General features: G+C 35.6%; 1 protein-coding gene across 1 annotated transcript in view; it reads left to right on the forward strand.

Annotated features, from left to right (window-relative positions):
* Positions 1-18,008, forward strand: part of SNTG1 (syntrophin gamma 1) — a 378,060-nt gene extending 360,052 nt beyond the window's left edge. The window contains exon 12 of the mRNA XM_069099542.1: positions 15,932-18,008. Within this exon, the coding sequence (XP_068955643.1) occupies positions 15,932-16,096 (165 nt within the window). The 3' untranslated portion in view covers positions 16,097-18,008. The remainder of the gene's footprint in view (positions 1-15,931) is intronic.
* Positions 18,009-18,983: the final 975 nt, after the last annotated feature.

The following is an 18,983-nucleotide window of genomic DNA, read 5'->3' on the forward strand; positions in this document are numbered from 1 at the left end:
CTGTTCTTCCCCAGTGATTTGCTTATTGAATAAAGGTACATTTTTTTTGTTCACATTTACCTGTTTATTAAAATTGCTGTCAATGTTCATTAAAATAAGCCCTCCCCTGAAAATAAGCCCTCTGGTGTTTTTCTGCCCAAAAAAAATAATAAGACAGTGTCTTATTATCGGGGAAACACTGTATTATGCTGGTTCTTCAAGTCAGCAAGTGAAATACACAGTCTTAAAAGACAAAAGAAGTAGAACTTAGAAAACACCCATCAAAAATGTTCTTTAAGAACTGATCTTCTAGGAAAATATTCTAAAGAGTGAGTGAGCCAAGCCAGAGAGAGGATAAAATAGAGGTTGGAGTGGTACATAAGGGGTCACACTCATGCTATTCTAGGATCCTGTGGGAGGGTATTGTGATTGCTTGTGAAATCATTGTGGGGCAAAGATTTAATCCACCTACCCCTAATGGGAAAAAGAAAACAGAAGGAACAGTAAAAAAGAATAAAAAAAGCAACCCTCCAGATAATAAAAATGTTTAATGTTGCTAGAATGTTTATATAAAATTCCAAAAATCCCATCTTTACATCCTGTCCCTTTAAGAGTCAGATAGTCAGGAGAGGCTAGGTGGCACAGTGAATAGAGCACCGGCCTTGGATTCAGGAGGATCTGAGTTCAAATCCGGCCTCAGACACTTAACACAAGGAAAAAAATACGCCGTGTGACCTTGGGCAAGTCACTTAACCCCAATTGCCTTTCCAAAAAAAGCAAAAAAAAAAATTTATATAAACTCCTTGAGAGCAGGGACTGCTTAATTTTTGGGGTGGCCAGGTGGCTCAGAGAGTAAGAATACTGGCCCCACTGTTGGAATGACCTGTGATCGAATCCAGGCTCTGATACTTAGCACCACACCCAGAAATAACTGCCCATGAAACCTTGAGCAAGTTACTTAACCCCAATTGCTTAAAAACAAAAAGTCAGTCCTACTGGGTTGGATTAGGAAGAAAGAAAAAAAGTAAAAACTTGTATTTCTGCTACAAAATGAGGTGAGGTAAGATGAAGAGGGGCTCTTTTTATTTTATTCTACTTTGTATAAAGTGTGACAGTTATTGGATTCTTTTTATATATACTACTTGGAGCAAAGGTTACCAAATGCTTGGTGATCAGCATTACTATATGTGAGGTTAGGATTGCAGTCCTACTTGACAAAGCTTAAAAGACTCATTGGAACAGGTCCTTGTACAGAGCTAGTTCACATACCATTGTTGAGTGTAATAGGGCTGTGTGAATGTTGGGATATGTATGTGTATGTTTGTGTATGTGTGTGTGTGTGTGTATAAATACATATACATATATATTCTATATCCTATCTCTAGGCAAGATGTAACTAGGAAGTCTACTTTATTTTTTCTCTGACAGCAGAAGCTCATAAATTCTCACTTCATTAATCAAAAAGCCAATAATTTTATCTTGTCTTTCTCTTTTTCTGAAAGCCTTATAATGCCTTTCAAAGGTTCCTGGGTAGAATGAAAATATATAACGTCTCACATGAAAGAAATGAGAACAACTGCTTTTATTTGCAAATTCCCAATAGCTTCCTTTATTATTCTTGGAAATAATAAAAGACTAAATTTAAAGACTGTTAAAGTTGAAAGGTACCTTAGTCCTTCTAATATAAGCAACTAATTTTTAAGATGAGGGAACTGAGGCCCAGAGAGGTAAAATGTCTTCCTCAAGGCCACACATTGATTTCCTATAGAAACTTAGTGTTTCCAGATTCCCCAAGAAATGTTTTATGATGCTATAATGAAAATAGAAACTCAATAAGCACAATCATTTACATGTGGTAGAGTGGATTGAGCACAGGGCCTAAAGTCAAGAAGGCCTGAGTTCAAATACAGCCTTAGAGACTTACCAACCCTGAGCAAGTCCCTTCACTGCTGTTTGCCTCCATTTCCACATCTGTAAAATGGGGATAATAATGGCACTTATCTCATTGGGTTGTTGTGAGGCTCAAATGAGATAATAATTGTAAAACTCTTAGCACAATACTTAACAAATTGTAAATGCTCTATTATTGTTACTATCATTATATTTTATAAACATTCACATCTTTTTTCCCCTTTTTTTGAATATGTGGGTTTTCCCTAATTACTATGCCTACAGATTTATTTTGTAAAAAAAAAAAAAAACAGTTGCCCATTTACAAATGAGTCATATTCCAAAAGTTATTTTAAGAGCTGATTTCTTGTGGCTTAGAAGTTATTTCCTGATTGGAACAGTCTTATAAATGGCATATAGATTTTGTTTATTTCATTAAAGTCTATCTTGCTCATAATGGGCTAAGGAGTGAAGTGATTACCGAAGGAAGCCTAAGTTTCAATCCTATCTCAGACACATATTAACTGTGTGAACATAGACAAGTCATGTAATCTCAAGTCTAATTTTTTTATCTTTATGGTTAACACCAACTTCACATAGCTTTTGTGATGCTCAAATTAGATAACATTTTTAAAGCACTTAAAGTACTATATAAATGCTATCTATTATTATCATAACATTGTTCAGTCATTTTTTCAGTTTTAGCCAACTCTTCATGACCGCATTTGGGGTTTCCTTGGCAAAGATACTATAGCAGTTGACCATTTCCTTCTCCAACTCATTTTACAGATGAGGAAATTGAGGCAAACAAGGTTAAGTGACTTGCTCAGGGTCACATAGCTAGTATCTAGGGCTGGATTTGAACTAAACTCTTCCTGACTCCAGGTCCATTCTATCTACCATGGCATAGAGCTGCCATAAAATAACTTAATGTATTTCTAATAGAACTAGGATGGGAAAGCAAGAAGAACAAAAAGAAATTAACTTTTGCCCTAGATCAGGCCTGCACAAAATACAAAGAATTTCAGGAGGCTACTGAAAAATGTACGGTTGCCACTGAGCACTCTCCTATGTGTAACCAACCATCGTCAGACTGTCTCTACTCTGGCCTAACTTTAGGCCAAATCTACTGACAAGTTGTGCAGGTCTGACCTAGACGCTTGTCCAAAATAAGACAACAACCATTTCTTAAGATCTTACAATGTGACATGAAACTGGGCTAAGTGTTTTTTGCTAGTAAGAAGACAGTCCCTTCCCTCATGGAATTTACATTCTCCTACTGAAAGACAACACAAAAGAGTGCTGAAAAGGAGAGCAGGGGACCCATGTGGGTGCATGGGGGGAAAATCCAGAGTCGGAAGCAGAGCCAGAAGAGGAATAAAGATTGGCTGGCCTAGATCCTTCCTTAAAATGGACATTCTAGGAGGAACTCACCACTATAAGAAAAGGCCAAAGAGGATGAGGGACTACCTGGGGGAGAAGGTTGATGTGGAATGGTAACAAAGGAAGGAGAATCAGAAGCACAGATAGGAGGGGAAAGAATGATAACAAATGAAGAATAGAAATAAGGAGAGTGTGTCTTTAACACCTTTCTCTCTCCCTTTCTGTATCCCTTTCCTATTTCCTAGTTTCCTGGATCCACAGAGACCTAATTTATCCCTTCTTTCAATATGCAACCCTAACTAGTCCTCCAATATTATAATGAAATAATGATAGTTTTCATTTATGAATTGAATTATTCAATTTAATACACATTTATTTATTAAGCACCTACTATTATCCAAGTGCTGTGCTAAGCCATATTTATATAACATTTTAAATTCTTTATCTACTTTTATCCTCAAATTTCTTGAAAGTAAATTATACAGCTAATAATCTTACATTTTTACACATTTTACATATCAGGAAATTTGAGCTTCAAAAAGATAAAAATGACTTGCCTGAGGTCAAGCTAGTAAATAGTATAAGCAGGATTCAAAACCAGGTATTCTAAAGTACTCTAAACCATGAAAATTTTTCTCCTGACATCTCCCTCCCCCAATTAAAATACATATTTCCTTAGTGCAGATTAAAATTGGGAAGAAGCAAAGTGATTCTAAGAATTTGCACCAAATGAATTATTTTTAAAATGTGTGTTTTAAGAGAGGGATAAGTTACTCAACTTGTCAATTGTTAGAATTTCAGACATGGCAAAAAAAAATAGGGGAAAAGATCAGAATGGTCAGTGGAAAAAATTCTGGGGCATGGTCATCATAGAAAGGAGAGATGGAAAGGATCTTAGAAAGCATCTTGAAGAGCACCTTTGCATATAGAACAACTGGGATTGATAAGTTAAGTGACTTTCCTGTGGTCATACAAATAACAAACACTAGTTAGGGTATTCCAACCCCAGTTTTCTGACTCTAAGTCCAGTCATCTTTCTGCTATGCCAGCAAATTTACTTTGGCTAAGAATCAGCTTCCATAGGCAGCTTTCCATTTTTACAATATACTTCCTTCTTTTTTAATGGAGTCAAAGGTTCTTTAAAAGATCCATTTCCTGTCCTTTTTTCCACAACCCTAATCCACACCCAATCTTCCCCATAGCCAAAAGAAAAAAAGATACAATAGATTTGGGGAAAGGGCCACTAATGTTTGTGGGTTGTAACTGAGTATTTAACTTAAAAAACCCCAAACTTTTTAAAGCAGTTGAGAAGCACAAAAGTAAAATAAATAAGTTGTATATTCCTATATTACTAATAATATGCACTTATGCTTATCTTATTTCATATGATATGCCTGATGAGGTGTGGAATTTTCTATTAGTAGATATGCAAGCAGGCAGATAGAAGCATCTACTTGTAAACAAAAAAAGCTCATCTACTAGCAGTTATGGAAATTTCACATTTTTTTTTTAGTTCTACTAAGACTTATTTTCCCTGACAGATAGGTTATCTAACAGAGCTTATTATTCTCTCCTTTGGAAACCTGATTTTTATTTTAGTTACTTACTATTCAACACTGTAAAAGAGGTTAATAAGTATTCAAAAAAGGATGCTCTAACTCTACCCTTCTAATTGTCTTGGAAGTGGAATACACATGTATATGTAGAAAAAAATTCTCATTACAGAATGAATAATTGCATTTGGAATGGGTACAGTTAAGGATTTCTATTAGTGATACAAATCAACCATATGGGGAAAAACAAGATCAGTATTGGTTTGTATTGATTAAAGTACTAGATAGACTTACAGTCAGATATTACCTCCAGCAATCATTGGTCATATGACATTGGTCAAATCTGCCACTTAACTATTATGTTCTTCAAACAACTCTCTAAGATTGAGTAGTCAAAATTCTGTACTTGGAACCTCTGAATGCTGCAGTGAACTGACAGAGACAGCTTGGGATATTTGACATTTTTTTTTAATAAAGCAATTGGGGTTAAGTAACTTGCGCTAGGTTACACGGCAAGTTATTCTTTGTGTGTATTAAGTATCTGAGGCTGGAACCAATCCCAGGTCTCCTGACTCTGGGGCCGGCGCTCTTACTCACTGCACCACCTGGCCACCCCGATATTTGACATTTTCAAGGGAAACACAGCAATATTCAACACAAATGTTTGAGATATTTTGATTTCTTATACTTTAGGCTATATATCTATAATTTTTAGATCTTTGTGCTTGTACAGTCATATCTTTGTATACGTGGGTCTTTGCGTTGCTGTGATAAAAAGCAAGTAATATGTAATTACAAGTAATAATCAGTGTAGAAAAGGAAAAGAAGGTAGCAGGGTCCAATCTCATTCAAGAAGCTTTATAGTGACCAACAGGCACATTCATCCCATTAATCAGTAACTATAGTTAAGAATGTAATAAAGATATTATATCTTTGTTTATTCATTTGATTCAATTGGCCACTGAGCCATTAGGACATGGATAATTATGGAGTTGTCTGAAGCTAACTACTTAATAAACATACCTGTTAGGTATTTCTTTTGGCCTAAGAGAGTTTTGAAAAAAATTACTGAGACATTAAGGACCTATGAATCTAGAAAGTTTTGGAACCTCTGCCTTAATAATTACCTACTAAACAAAAGAGCAATTTGAATCTGCATTGCAGAGGTGGATTCCACAAAAGGAGTTATCAAGATGGTTGAAATCATGATTCCTGGCAAAGGTATTGTGCTCTGACCCTAGACTATTAAGGATAGAGATTTCAATGAGGGTAGGGGTGAGACATTCAGACCTATAATTTCACTGTGTGGATAACTTCTGGTGTGGAAACTCCTTTTACTAATACAAATAAACAATTTATAGTCTTAGTTACATGAAATCATTGAAAGATTAAGGGAATTATTCATGGTGATGCAACTAGTGTGTAACAGAGGCAGGACAAGAATAGAGGTCTTCCTGACTCCACCCAAAATTTCTGTGGGGTCAAAAATTATCCAAAGTGCAATAAAAACAAAACAAAACAAAACAAAACAAAACTGAGTCAGAGTTCTGAGTTGATAATATTTTATTAAGGCTCCACAGCCCCCCTAATGAAGTGGACCTCAGCTCTTCCTGGAAATCTGAGAATCCCTTTTCCTTAAAATCTTGGTTTTATAGTGTTTGCCGCCCAGAAAATACAGAAGAGGCAAATAAAACATATAATCTCATTGGTTGATAGACCTATATCTTGACCTTCCAGGAGAAGCTTCACAGCTTATGCTTTCAATAGATCAGCTGGTAGATGATATCCAAATATGGGCAAGCTGATGGTCTTTCCTTGGCCCCATATTGGTCAAAAGATTTGGGAAAAGATTTTCAATCAGTTCCTACATTGTGAAGATAGGGTCACCTATTCCTTAAGTACTCATAGAACCTGTTGCCAACTGCCATCAGACCATTTATGTAGGTATGATGATAAGGGATTTTGAAGATCTTCCCTGCCCCTTAATGGGCCTCACTTGGAGCCCAACAAGAGAAGTTTGCTTAGGGGAGGCCTGTTTTTCACCACACCTTTTGTTACTTTGTAATTAGGCAGTGGGCCATGAAGGTTGTGATGTCTTCTGACCCTGAAGAAAGCTACATGTACTACCTGAGGTGAGGTTTTGCTTGGGGCTCACTTTGGGAAGAGATGTGTGATTTGGCTATGTGAGACTCTGGGCAGCCATTGAGCCCCCCGACTTTGAAAACCCAAATGTTAGTGCTTCTCTCTCTGGTAACTATGTAGGTATGTGATGGTCAGATAACTAGAAGCCCTATATATTGGTCTGTTGAACTGTGTTATTTTCTCTGACTGTATTTTTTTGTCTGCTTGTAATTTCGGTTTGTATTTTCTGAATTTCAGGGTGCTGACTTTTTACCCTGAACCAATTGAATTGTGTATGTGTGTGTTTGAGTTTGATTAAAGTAAGATTGTTAACCCCTTTTTAGTTGCTTTCCTTTAGAAGAGCAGATCGAAGAACCTGGCTAATAAGTGTTTGTTGAGTTGAATTCAATCCAATCGGTGACATATCCTCTTTAATCTTACTTCTTTTACTCTTTTTATTTTTCAATTTCTTTCCTTCTGACTCCTCTTTCACTTCCCCAGTGAATATCCCCACTTAATAAAGAAGTTCTCAGACAGTTATTGACTTGATTTAAAGCAATTCAATCAAAGCTGTTAATTCTCAAGAGACAACACTGTTTTCGTTATTTGTTGAGTCAAGTGAATTCCAATTCTCTAACTATGACTTAAAACGAAATGAATAATGACAGGGTTTTTTTTTGTTGTTGTTGTTTGTTTGTTTTGCTTTTTGGAGGGTGGAAGGCAGGGCAATTAGGGTTAAGTGACTTGCCCAAGGTCACACGGCTAGTAAGTGTGTCAGGTGTCTGAGGTTGGATTTGAAATCAGGTCCTTCCGACTTCAGGGCCTGTGCTCTATTCACTGCACCACCTTGCCACCCTGGCAGGTATTTTTTTTTTATCATTCTATGTTTCCTCCTTACCTTTCCACTCCCAAATCCCACCTAATCTTCCAGGGGATTAAAAACCAACCAAACAAATATGAAATCAATTTTGCTTAGTGTCCCATAGCCCCCATCATCCTTCTCCCCTTCCTCACCATTTCAAATGGCACACCATAGGAATCAGTATAAAAGTATACATAATGAATATTCCAAAACCAGAAATTAGACTTCTGTATATATTAAACACTGTTTAAATAACTAGCTGAAAATTAAATAATTTGAATTTGGAAATCCTGGATTTCAGAAGATAATAAAATGTGGATGTGTACAAAGAAAAAATTAATATTTCATAACAATGTTACTAACAGCCAAGAAACATTTCTTAGGCATCTTGGACAAATTAGTGTCTATAGGAGTTATAGTTATAATATTTTCTTTTAAAAATTTTAGTATTTTATTTTCCCCAATTACATGTAAAAGCAACTTTTAACATTCATTTTTAAAACTTTTGAGTTCCAAATTCCCTCTCTTCTTCCCTCTCCCCGTGAGAAGGCAAGCAATTTGATATAGGTTATACATGTGGTCATGAAAAACATTCTCATATTAGTCATATTGTGAAAGAAAACATAGACAAAAAAACTCAAGAAAAATAACACAAAAAAGTATATTTCAATATCTATTTAGACACCATCAGTGGTTTTTGGAGAATGGATTGAACTTTTCATTATGAGTCCTTCAGAGTGGACTTGGATTACTGTATTGCTGAGTCATTCATTGCTGATCATCTTAGAATATTGCCGTTACTTTGTACATAGTATATTTCACTATGCATAAGCTCATATCAGGCTTTCCAGGTTTTCTGAGAACATCCCACTCATTTCCTTTTTTTTTTCTTGTGCTCATCATTTCTTAGAGTACAATAGTATTCCATCATAATCACATACCACAATTTGTTCAGCCATCCCTCAATTAATGGTCACCCCCTCAATTCCCAATTCTTTGTCACCAGAAAAGAGCTGCTATAAGTATTTTTGTACTTATAGGTCCGTTTCCTTTTTTTTTTTCTAATCACTTTTGGGATACAGACCTGGTAGTGGAACTACTGGCCAAAGGGTATGAATGGTTTTACAAGCCTTTGGTCATAGTTCCAAATTGCTCTGTAGAATGGTTGAATCAGTTCACAGCTCTAGTAACCAATGCTTTAATGTCTCATTTTTTCCCACATCCCCTCCAACATATATCATTTACCTTTTCTGCCTTTTAGCCAATCTAATAGATATGAGGTAGTACCTCAGAAGTGTTTTAATTTGCATGTCTCCAATCAATAGGGATTTAGAGCATTTTTTCATATGACTATAGATAGATTTGATTACTTCATCTGAAAATTTTTCATATCTTTTGATCATTTATCAATTGGGGAATTACTTTTATTTTATTTTTACTAATGATGAAAGACATTGTTAAAGAAGACACAAAAAAAATTGGAAAAGATAATACATTAAAAAACAAACTAGACCATACAGTAAAAGGGGTACAAAAAGCTGAAGAGGAGAAGTTTTAGTTTATCTATATGTTTGAGAATTAAGGACTTTATCAGAGAAACTTGCTTCAAAAATATTTTTTCCAGTTACTACTGGTCTTTCCCTCAAATCCTGTTCCCCCCCCCATTTATTCTATTTTCTCTGTCCTTTCCCCCTATCCCTCCTTAAAAATGTTTTACATCTGACTATCCCCTCCTTCAATCTGCCCTCCCTTCTATCACCACCACCCCCTTTCTCTTATCCACGTCCCCTCCTACTTTCCTGTAGGGTAAGAAAGATTTCTATACCCAGCTGAGTGTGTATTTTTCCCTCTTCGAACCACTTCTGATGAGAGTAAAATTCATATACTTCCCCTCACCTCCCTCCTCTTCCCTTCCACTATAAAAGCTTTTTCTTGCCTCTTTTATGTGAGATAATTTTCACCATTCTACTTTACCCTTTCCCTTTTTCCCCAGTACATTCCTCTCTCACCCCTTAATTTAATTTTATTTTTTAGGTAATTACTCAGTAATATTAAATTCATACATGGGCTTTGTGTCTAGATATACTCCTTCTAACCACCCTAATAATGAGAAAGTTTTTAGAATTTGCAAGTATCATTTTCCCATGTAGAGATGTAAACATTTTAACCATATTGAATCCCTTATGATTTCTATTTCCTGTTTAATTTTTTAATGATTTTTTTTTTAGTCTTATATTTGTGAGTCAAATTTCCTAATCAGCTCTGGTCTTTTCATCAGGAATGCATGAAAGTTCTCTGTTTCATTGAAAATTCATTTTTTCCTCTGAAGAATTATACTCAGTTTTGCTGGGCAAGTGATTCTTTTTTTTTTTTTTTTTTAAAGCAATCGGGGTTAAGTAACTTGCTCAAGGTTACATGGCCAGGTGTTTCTGGGTGGGTGCTAAGTGTCTGAGCCCGGGATTCGATCTCCAGGTCTTCTCAACATTGGAGCCGGTGCTCTTACTCGCTGTGCTACCTGGCCGCCCCTGGGCAAGTGATTCTTGGCTGTAATCATAGCTCCTTTGCTCTCTAGGTTATCATATTCTAAACCTGCCAATCCTTTAATGTTGAAACTACTAAATCTTGTGTTATCCTGACTCTGGCTCCATGATACTTGTATTGTTTCTTTCTGGCTGCTTGAAATATCTTCTCCTTGATTTGGGAGATCTGGCATTTGGCTATAATATTCCTGGGAATTTTCATTTTGAGATCTCTTTTAGGAAGTGATCAGTGGATTCTTTCAATTTCTATTTTATTCTCTGCTTCTAGAATATCAGAATAGTTTTCCTGGATAATTTCTTTTAAGATGATGTCTAGGCTATTTTTTTTAATCCTGGCTTTCAGGTAGTCCAATAATTCTTAAATTCTATCTCCTGGATCTATTTTCCAGGTCAATTGCTTTTCCAGTGAAATATTTCACATTGTATTCATTTTTTTCAATCTTTTTTGATTTAGTTTTCTTGTTTCTTGATTTCTTATAAAGTCATTAGTTTCTATTTGCTCAGTTCTAATTTTTAAGGAATTACTTTCTTTAGTGAGCTTCTGTAACTCCTCTTATGTTGACCAATTCTACTTTTTAAGGAGATTTTTTTTTCAGTGAATTTTTGTGCCTTTTTTTTTTCATTTGGTAAATTCTGTTTTTTGAAGCATTCTTCTTCTTCTTGTTTTTCTGTACCTATTTTTTTTTTACCATTTGGCCTGATCTGTTTTTTAAGATGTTATTTTTTTCAGTATTTTTTGTGTCTTTTTACCAAACTGTTGACTTTTTCATCATGATTTTCTTGTGTCACCCTCATTTCTCTTCCCAATTTTTCCTCTACATCTCTTACTTGATTTCCAAAATCCTTTTTAAGCTTTTCCATGGTCTGACACTGATTTATATTTTTTCTTGTGGGCTTTGGATATGTCTTCAACATCTCCTCATTTGACATAGTTTTCAGGTCCATGACCAACTTTTATCATCTTCCTCTGGTCAAGCTCCAGTAAGTTTTTAGATTGATGTTGACTCATCCAAGCCTGTGATTCAAAGGCTGAATATTGGATAAGTGTCATGTAACCATTTATTTACTATTTCTTTAACTTCTGGCAATAATAGATTTTTTCAAACTTTATTATTTTTCAATTAGTTTTAAATTGTCTTTTAATTCATTTTCAAGGTTTTTTTTGTTTTGTTTTGTTTTGTTTTTGGTGGGGTAAGTATTTTCCCATTTCTACATAGGCACATTTATTTGCAAATGGGCCATTTTCTGAGCAGTAAACTGAACACAGGAAAAACTTCTTTTTATCAATCAATAAGTATTTACCTCTATTCAGTGTCTACTCTGGCTAAGCTCTGAGTGTACAAAATTCAAATACAAAGAATGAAACAATCCTTACTCTCAAGGAACTTACATTCTTTCTGGGGAGACAAACATATATTGTATAGACATATCATACACACACACACACACACACACACACACATATATATAGTTATACTGGGGTATATGTAAATATGTGTATATATGTATCATGCATACATATATGTATGTATTCATGTGTGTATATAGTAAACATAAAGGCAAAAAATAAATACAAAAATATAGGATAGTTAAATATAAGGCAATTAGAGGCAAGGCGTTAGCAATCAGGGAGGAAAGACTTCAAGTAGAAGGTAAAACTTGAGGTGAATCTTGAGAGATTAATTCTACAAGGAAGGGGTAGGGAAAGTATGCATTCCAATAATTAGGGATGGTCTGTGAAAAAGTTCAGAGTTGAGAGATCCTGGAATGCTCTATCTAAGGAACAGAGAAATCATATTGACTTGATCATCCTGATATAATAGGAAGCCACTGGATTTTAACGAATAGGAGAATTACATAATGGGATCTGTGCTTTGTCAGTGTTGTGGAGAATGGACTTGAGTGGAGAGAGATTTTGTTCAGGGAAACCAATTAGGAGATCATTACAAAAATCTAGGTGAGAAGTAATAAAGGCATGAACTAAGGTGGTGACTATTTAAGACTTTGCATGAGTATATGGATCTTGGAGTTATCTGTACTAAGATGGATAATCAAACCCTTATGAGTTGATGAGGTCCCCAAGAGGAAGTGTAAAGATGATAGGCAAAAACAGAACCTTAGGGAACACTTATAGATGCAATTAGATGGTATAATATGGATCGTGAGCCATCAAAAGAGACTAAGAAGGAACAGTTAGACTAGTAGGAAAAAGACTAGTATATCACCAAAACCTGGAGAAGAGAGATTATCCAGAAAAGAGAGTAATCAGCATTGTCAAATGTAGCAAAGAGATCAAGAGAGATGACAAATGATGAAGCTTTGAAATCAGAAAATGACTGGTAACTTTGGAGAAAGCAGTTTTAGTCAAGTGATGCAGTTGGAAGCCAGATTGCAAAAGGTTGAGAGTTGAAAGAAAAGGAAGTGAAGATGAAGTATAACCTGCATACTGAGTGATTTATCCCTTAGCTTATACTAAATGCAGGGCACAGGGCTGTCCCTTGGGGAAGGGGGCAGGGAACAAAATACAGCCCAGGCTAAGGGAGGGTGGCTGTGGGTGGGAGGAATGAGGTCACAATAGTATATTTGTAGTCCCTCTTTTCCTACGTAATTGTAGTACTTTGGATGAGCATGTAGCACAGTGACAGGTAGCCAGCCATGGGGGACAGATGTATGCCCTAAGGAGAGAAAGACCTGGTTTCAAGTTCTGCTGCTGACATGCAGTCAAGTCACTTAACCTCTCAGTGGGCCAGACAATTAAGACTACACATTACAGACTAGCTGCTGATCTGCAGTAATAGAAGACACGTCCACACCAGAATTTCCCTATTCTGATGAAAACAAAGACCATGACAAAAGATAGAAGTCATAAGGACTACTCCAAAAATGTTGTAGATTGATTTACTGAAGTTGGGTATGGCAAAGTGCTAATGAAAAGCAGATTTTATATAAAAGAAGAAGCCCTGGATAGGGTAGTCAGGGAGACATGGGTCTGAGACTTAGCATTGCCCATGTGACTTTGGGTAAGTCATTTTTTTGTGTGGGTATCATTTTCACAGATGTAAAGTGAGGGGTTTTGAATATATATTCTCTAAAGTCCTTTTCAGCTATGAAGTTCCATGAAACCTATAAAGGATCATAGGACTGAAAGGTGGACAAAGCCTAAGAGAGAATCTGGTCCAACCTCAATTTTTGTTAAGAACATAGCTGTTAATGATATTATGTGAGACAGGCATCATCATTCTAGCCCTTTAGAACTATGCCTAAGAATGAGAATAATAGCTACCATGTCTGTAGTGCTTGCAAAACTGAATGAATGTGCTATTTTATTTCCTCCTAAATATTGTGGAAAATGATTTTAAATCTTAGTAATCAACATCTTGGAGACTCAGAGTCCCTCAGTCCCAGCTCTCTCTCTTAGAAATTCAGTCTCTCCTTTAAAAGGACATTACTGATAGTAAGATTGGATTGAATCTTCTTGTCCTGATCAAACCCAACCCAAACCTGAACTGATTTTATCCTACTCAGGTTTGGGTAAAGTTATATTCTTTTGCCTAGATTAGCTCCAGACTGGGGGGTGGTCTGATAGAACAAGTATTTCCTCTGAAAATAGAATGATGGCAATTGGTATCAGCCCCTGTTGAAAAGGTATTGTAGCAAGATTAACTGACCTAAGTCATGTACTCAAGATCTCATTTTAATATAGCCTGCCAGTGTGTTGACCAATCAGAATTTATTTGCATCCTTTGGAAACAACTACTCTTCGAAAAGAATATATGACCCTGTACCCCCAAATCCCAAATCGATCCAGTTCTGGACTGGCCCCCTTAGGGGCCCTTGTTCTGGATTGTAACTCATATGTAATACACATCAAGTCAGCTTGAGAGAAATTAAAATGGTGACACACATACCCAAATTTTATTTGTCTCTTTCTTAGAATACACTCTGTTTTAAAATTGGGGTTCCACTGTCTACATCTATATGCGTGCATATGTGTGTGTGTGTGTATTCTACCTTGTGTTGTAGGCATGTGTGGACAAAAGAATTCAGCTTTTAAGCATGTCTAGCCTGGAGAGAAATATGCCCAAATTGACATAGTTTCCTTTGTACCTTCAGACATGACTTTTTTTTTTTTACCACAAAATCATTTCAGATAATATTTAATAAGAATCTCGAACAAGGAAATCATTGTAATATGTTAAAATACAGTTTGGAGTCAACATTCCTAAAAATAGCCTCTGTTTCCTTATTCCTTTGACCATTCCCTTAAAGTCTTTTCCAAGGATAAAACAAAAGACCTTTTCCTGAAATCATCTTAAATCCTTTCTCAATGGAGAAAGGTGGGTCATAGAACCACTTTAGGGGATGGAAAAAGTAGGCATAGTCCTGGATTGGTCAATAATCCAATTGATTCTGGGGTGAGGAAGACAAAGTTTTGGTTATAACTTAATTTATCTAAGAAAGCCTTTTTGTCCTCATCCATCCTCCTTCAAACTTGAAGGCAGAAGAGGCCTTTTTAGACCTGAAAAAAGACAAATTTTAACATTTCTAGGGGAACTAAAAAAATTAATTTTATTTTTACTATTCTTCCATAATCCTCACAACAATCCTTTTAAGTGTTATTGTTTTCTCCATTTTACAAGGTGATAAAACTGAGGCTGAGAAAAGCTATGTGATCTGACAAGAATCATGTTGCCCGGGTCACCCAGTAAGTGTTTGAGGGAGGATTTGAACCCAGGTCTTTCTAACTCCAAGACCAGCATTCATTAACTGCCTCAGAAATGGGGCAGCTTACCTAGAAGTTCAATGAAAAAGTCTTCCCCAGAGACATATACAATAAAAAGATTATGATATTGGCAAACTGGAAAAGGTACCGTACCCTGGGGCCAGATTACTCAGGTTTGAAGAGAGGTCACCTAGTTGGCTTGTTCTCCTTTCTTCCAGCAAACATTACTTTTGCCATTTCAGTAAAAAGAAATCTACCAGGGTTGGGAAATGTGCAGCTTTTGACTGAGTCCAAGCTTTATTAAACAAATTCTTTTATTAAGGGGATTTGTTCTGTGATGTTTGGACTTAGCCAAAGGGTCAAACTTGAGGACCTAGAAGGACAAACAGATTCCCCACCCCTGAGACTCTAAACTAATAATCATTTCATTGGTTTGGGTTCTGCCTATAGGCAGCCTCCGAGTGGGAAGGGCATTGGTGCTCTCATTGGGACTATTGGCTACCTTCTGGCCCTACAAATCAACTACTCTGCCTCTCTGGTTGTGAAACCTCCTCATCCAAAAATAGAATTCACTTTAATAAAATTATAATTTGATATTCTATTGCCATACATTGTACATCAATAGAGAAGTCATTTGGGAAACCATGGTCCCTATATGTTGATATTTTTTCTGCCACTAGTTGAAATAAGTCTGTGAAGCATGAAACATATACTTAGCTTTTAAAAGACTGATAAAATGTGTGTAGTTTCTATATGTCAAATATAACCAATCCTTCTTCCAGCTATGATACCCAGATATATTAATTGCTATTGTGAATTTTCTCAAGATGTTAGTGGCTAGCATATTTTCACCTAACCTGGTTTCTGCTTTTCCTTTCAGGAGCTGGAGTTCTCCAATCTGTTTGCTGTTCTCCATTGTATTCATTCCTTCTTTGCTGCCAAAGTGGCTTGTTTGGACCCTCTGTATTTAGGCAATCAGGCCTCTGCCTCTGCTTCTACGTCTGCTTCCTCTGCTGCTACAGGCAAAGTAAAATATACAACCTGACACCCCACACTTCGTACTGCCACAAATACTTAAACTGTGTACAAATGTTCATCACTACTAGACCCTGGAAAAACCACAAATTCACCAATTCAACAGACAAGTCCATACTGCCGTTTTGGCAGAAAGAAATATTATAATGGATCACAAACTCCTCTCGGTTCTGCAAGACATCTGTAAATAACCCTAGCTGAAAACCAAGCATAGGATGGATATGCTTTTACTATGATCTATTTGTACCAAGCTACTGCTGTAAGCAGAAGTAGAGACAAAAGAATTAATGATATGAAGAAACACTTAAATATCCAATAAAATTTTCAACTGCCCATAAGAAACTGCAAATGGAATGGTCATTTTCTTGTTTCCAGGTTATTTTCTATGACAATGTGCTAGGCCCTGAGCCTGAACTACTACCCCATCTATGTATTATAAATGATGTAAAAGCAAGCAAGAGACAGACCCCTGTGGCCACAAGGAGACTAGCATGAAAGACATTTATCAAAGTATCTCCTCAAAGAAGAAAGCACTTTAATTCTTATTGTAAGTTTTTACCTGTACCCCCTCTCCATAGTTTATGCAACACTGTCATTCTGCTCTCATTGTTTTATCTCTAGTCATTTGTAATCCACCTGTAGAAAGGTAACCATGCTGACTCATCACAGACAAAATGAGAAATGGCCTCCTCTCATCTTGGATCACTGCTGAAATAACTTGTCAGACATAGGTCTTAATGCCGATTGAAAATGAAAACCACATGTTATTTTAATTATGAATGATGCAAATAGGTTTGGTAGCTCCTTCATTTCTATCTTAATTGTGGGGAAATTTATTTTTAATCTAATGTGCTTAATTGACCTACCTGAAGTAGGGCACTGTCTGTGACCTAAGGAAACTTCCATCATGAGATTGACTAGAACCCATGGGAGAGAACAGGTGAGGGAAGACTGTCATTCAGTCTTGATTAATCAACCAGGTACTCAAATTCTCTTAAAAAACAGTCTTATAGCCAACGATATTTTAGTTCAATGGCATGGCTACTTTATAATACCACTATTAGAGGTAAACGAAGTAAGTAAGCTTACTGACATTTATTTCACTTTCTGAAGATTGCATCTGGCTGATCATCCAAGAATGTAATGTATATTCTTGATGTTTGGACTCATGGTGAATGTAAAATGGAGGAGCTGTAAATCTGGAACTTTCAGTGCTTCTTACACTGGTCAGACTTCAAAGATACACTACTTGAATACCCTGGACCATGTTCTTGGTCCTAAGATATGGCTTTAATAGGAACTTCATATGAATATCCAAGCCCCACCCCATTTTTTTCAAATTGATTTTGCACTAACACACATTTGTGAATATATCCAAATATTTGGTGTTTTCTTTGTGTGTGTGACCTAATACTGAAAAAAAGATAGAAAGCCTTTCCTTTAAAGCAAGAACAGTTCCCTTAGGATGGAACTGTTATTTATAAAGAGAGCACATGAATGTTATATTCATATTCTATTGTTTCCATGGATTTTATGAGTATGAGTAACCAATCATTATTTTATTTTGTTCCTGAATGATTCTCAAATGTACTGAATTGAAAACATTCCTAAGGACCAAGAAAAACAGAAAAAAAGTGGGATTTTCCATTATTAAAGAATTCTGTTGTAACTCATTTATTGTAGGATGCCAATAGTCAGTTGTTACTTAATAGGTAAGGGTGAATTTTGCTTTCAGTTCTTTGATATTGTTTTTAAACCACTCTGCCTTAGCTCTTTGAAGTTTTGGTTCTAAAAACGGCATTCTGAGTGTGTTTGGAATGTATGTTGTAATTGATATATGGTCAAAATGTTTTGAGTCTTGAAGGACTTATGCTATGAAATTATTTGCCAAATATGTGGTTATAGTTTCTCATACATATGTAAGGTATGCAAATTTACCTTCCCAATACATTTGTAAGAAATCATACTTTCCAAAGTTCTAAATGTTAATCATAGTTTAATGAAATTTTAGGTGGAAAACTTTTTTTGAATTATTGACAACGACTAACCTTTATTAACAATCCAACTTTAATTTATATTATTTTCTTCTGTAACTCTATTTTTATTAGTATAAATTCTGGATGGCCAGAATATTTAAACAAAATATTTAAACTTGCACTATAGTGCAAGATGAGGCCACTATCTGCATAATACAACCATTTGGGAATTAAACTGTTTAGTTTAATGTGACAGGTAACTGAGTAAATGTTTGCTGATTTGATCTTACATCAACCTAAATACTTGGTTATAGACTTTTTATTTTTACATTTGATGTTTTGATGTTTGGGACACCAGATCAGTTTACCCTTCATAATCCAACTGAATTATAGGTGACCAACCTGGGAAATTTTGTAGACTTGGCCTCAGGAAGAAGTGATTATTTCAGTTTTAAAAGCTGACATAGATACATAGTCAATATTTATTAATATAGTTTTTTCCATATGAAAACTCAGAATGGTATCTTGTAACCAAGGTATACTGATAATATTTGATATAAGAAAAGCAAAAAGTCTTGAAGGCCAACATTCATTTTAAAAGTTTCTTCAAATTATTTAAAACTGTGGTCTAGAAAATATTTTTCTGGAGATAATAAGAAATCAAAATAAAAAATGCAACAGAATAAAAAATATTTGTAAGGTAGTATTTATCCCCTACTATAGTAGATTTTAAAGAATCACTGAGTAAGCATAGAATTGTTGTAAAAACTGCTTTTATTTTCTTCTTTTTTGTGGGGTCAGGATGGGGCAGGAGTACACTTACCTTAAAAAAAAAAAAACTCATATGGTGGTATTCAACTGGAAAAAGAAAGCCAAATCAAATATTTTCATATTAATGTAAATAGGATCAGATTCTTCATT

The sequence above is a fragment of the Petaurus breviceps genome, unplaced genomic scaffold, assembly GCF_028583685.1.
Source record: "Petaurus breviceps papuanus isolate PSGF00001 unplaced genomic scaffold, PetGlider_PUasm1.0 38, whole genome shotgun sequence".
Taxonomy (NCBI): Eukaryota; Metazoa; Chordata; class Mammalia; order Diprotodontia; family Petauridae; genus Petaurus; species Petaurus breviceps.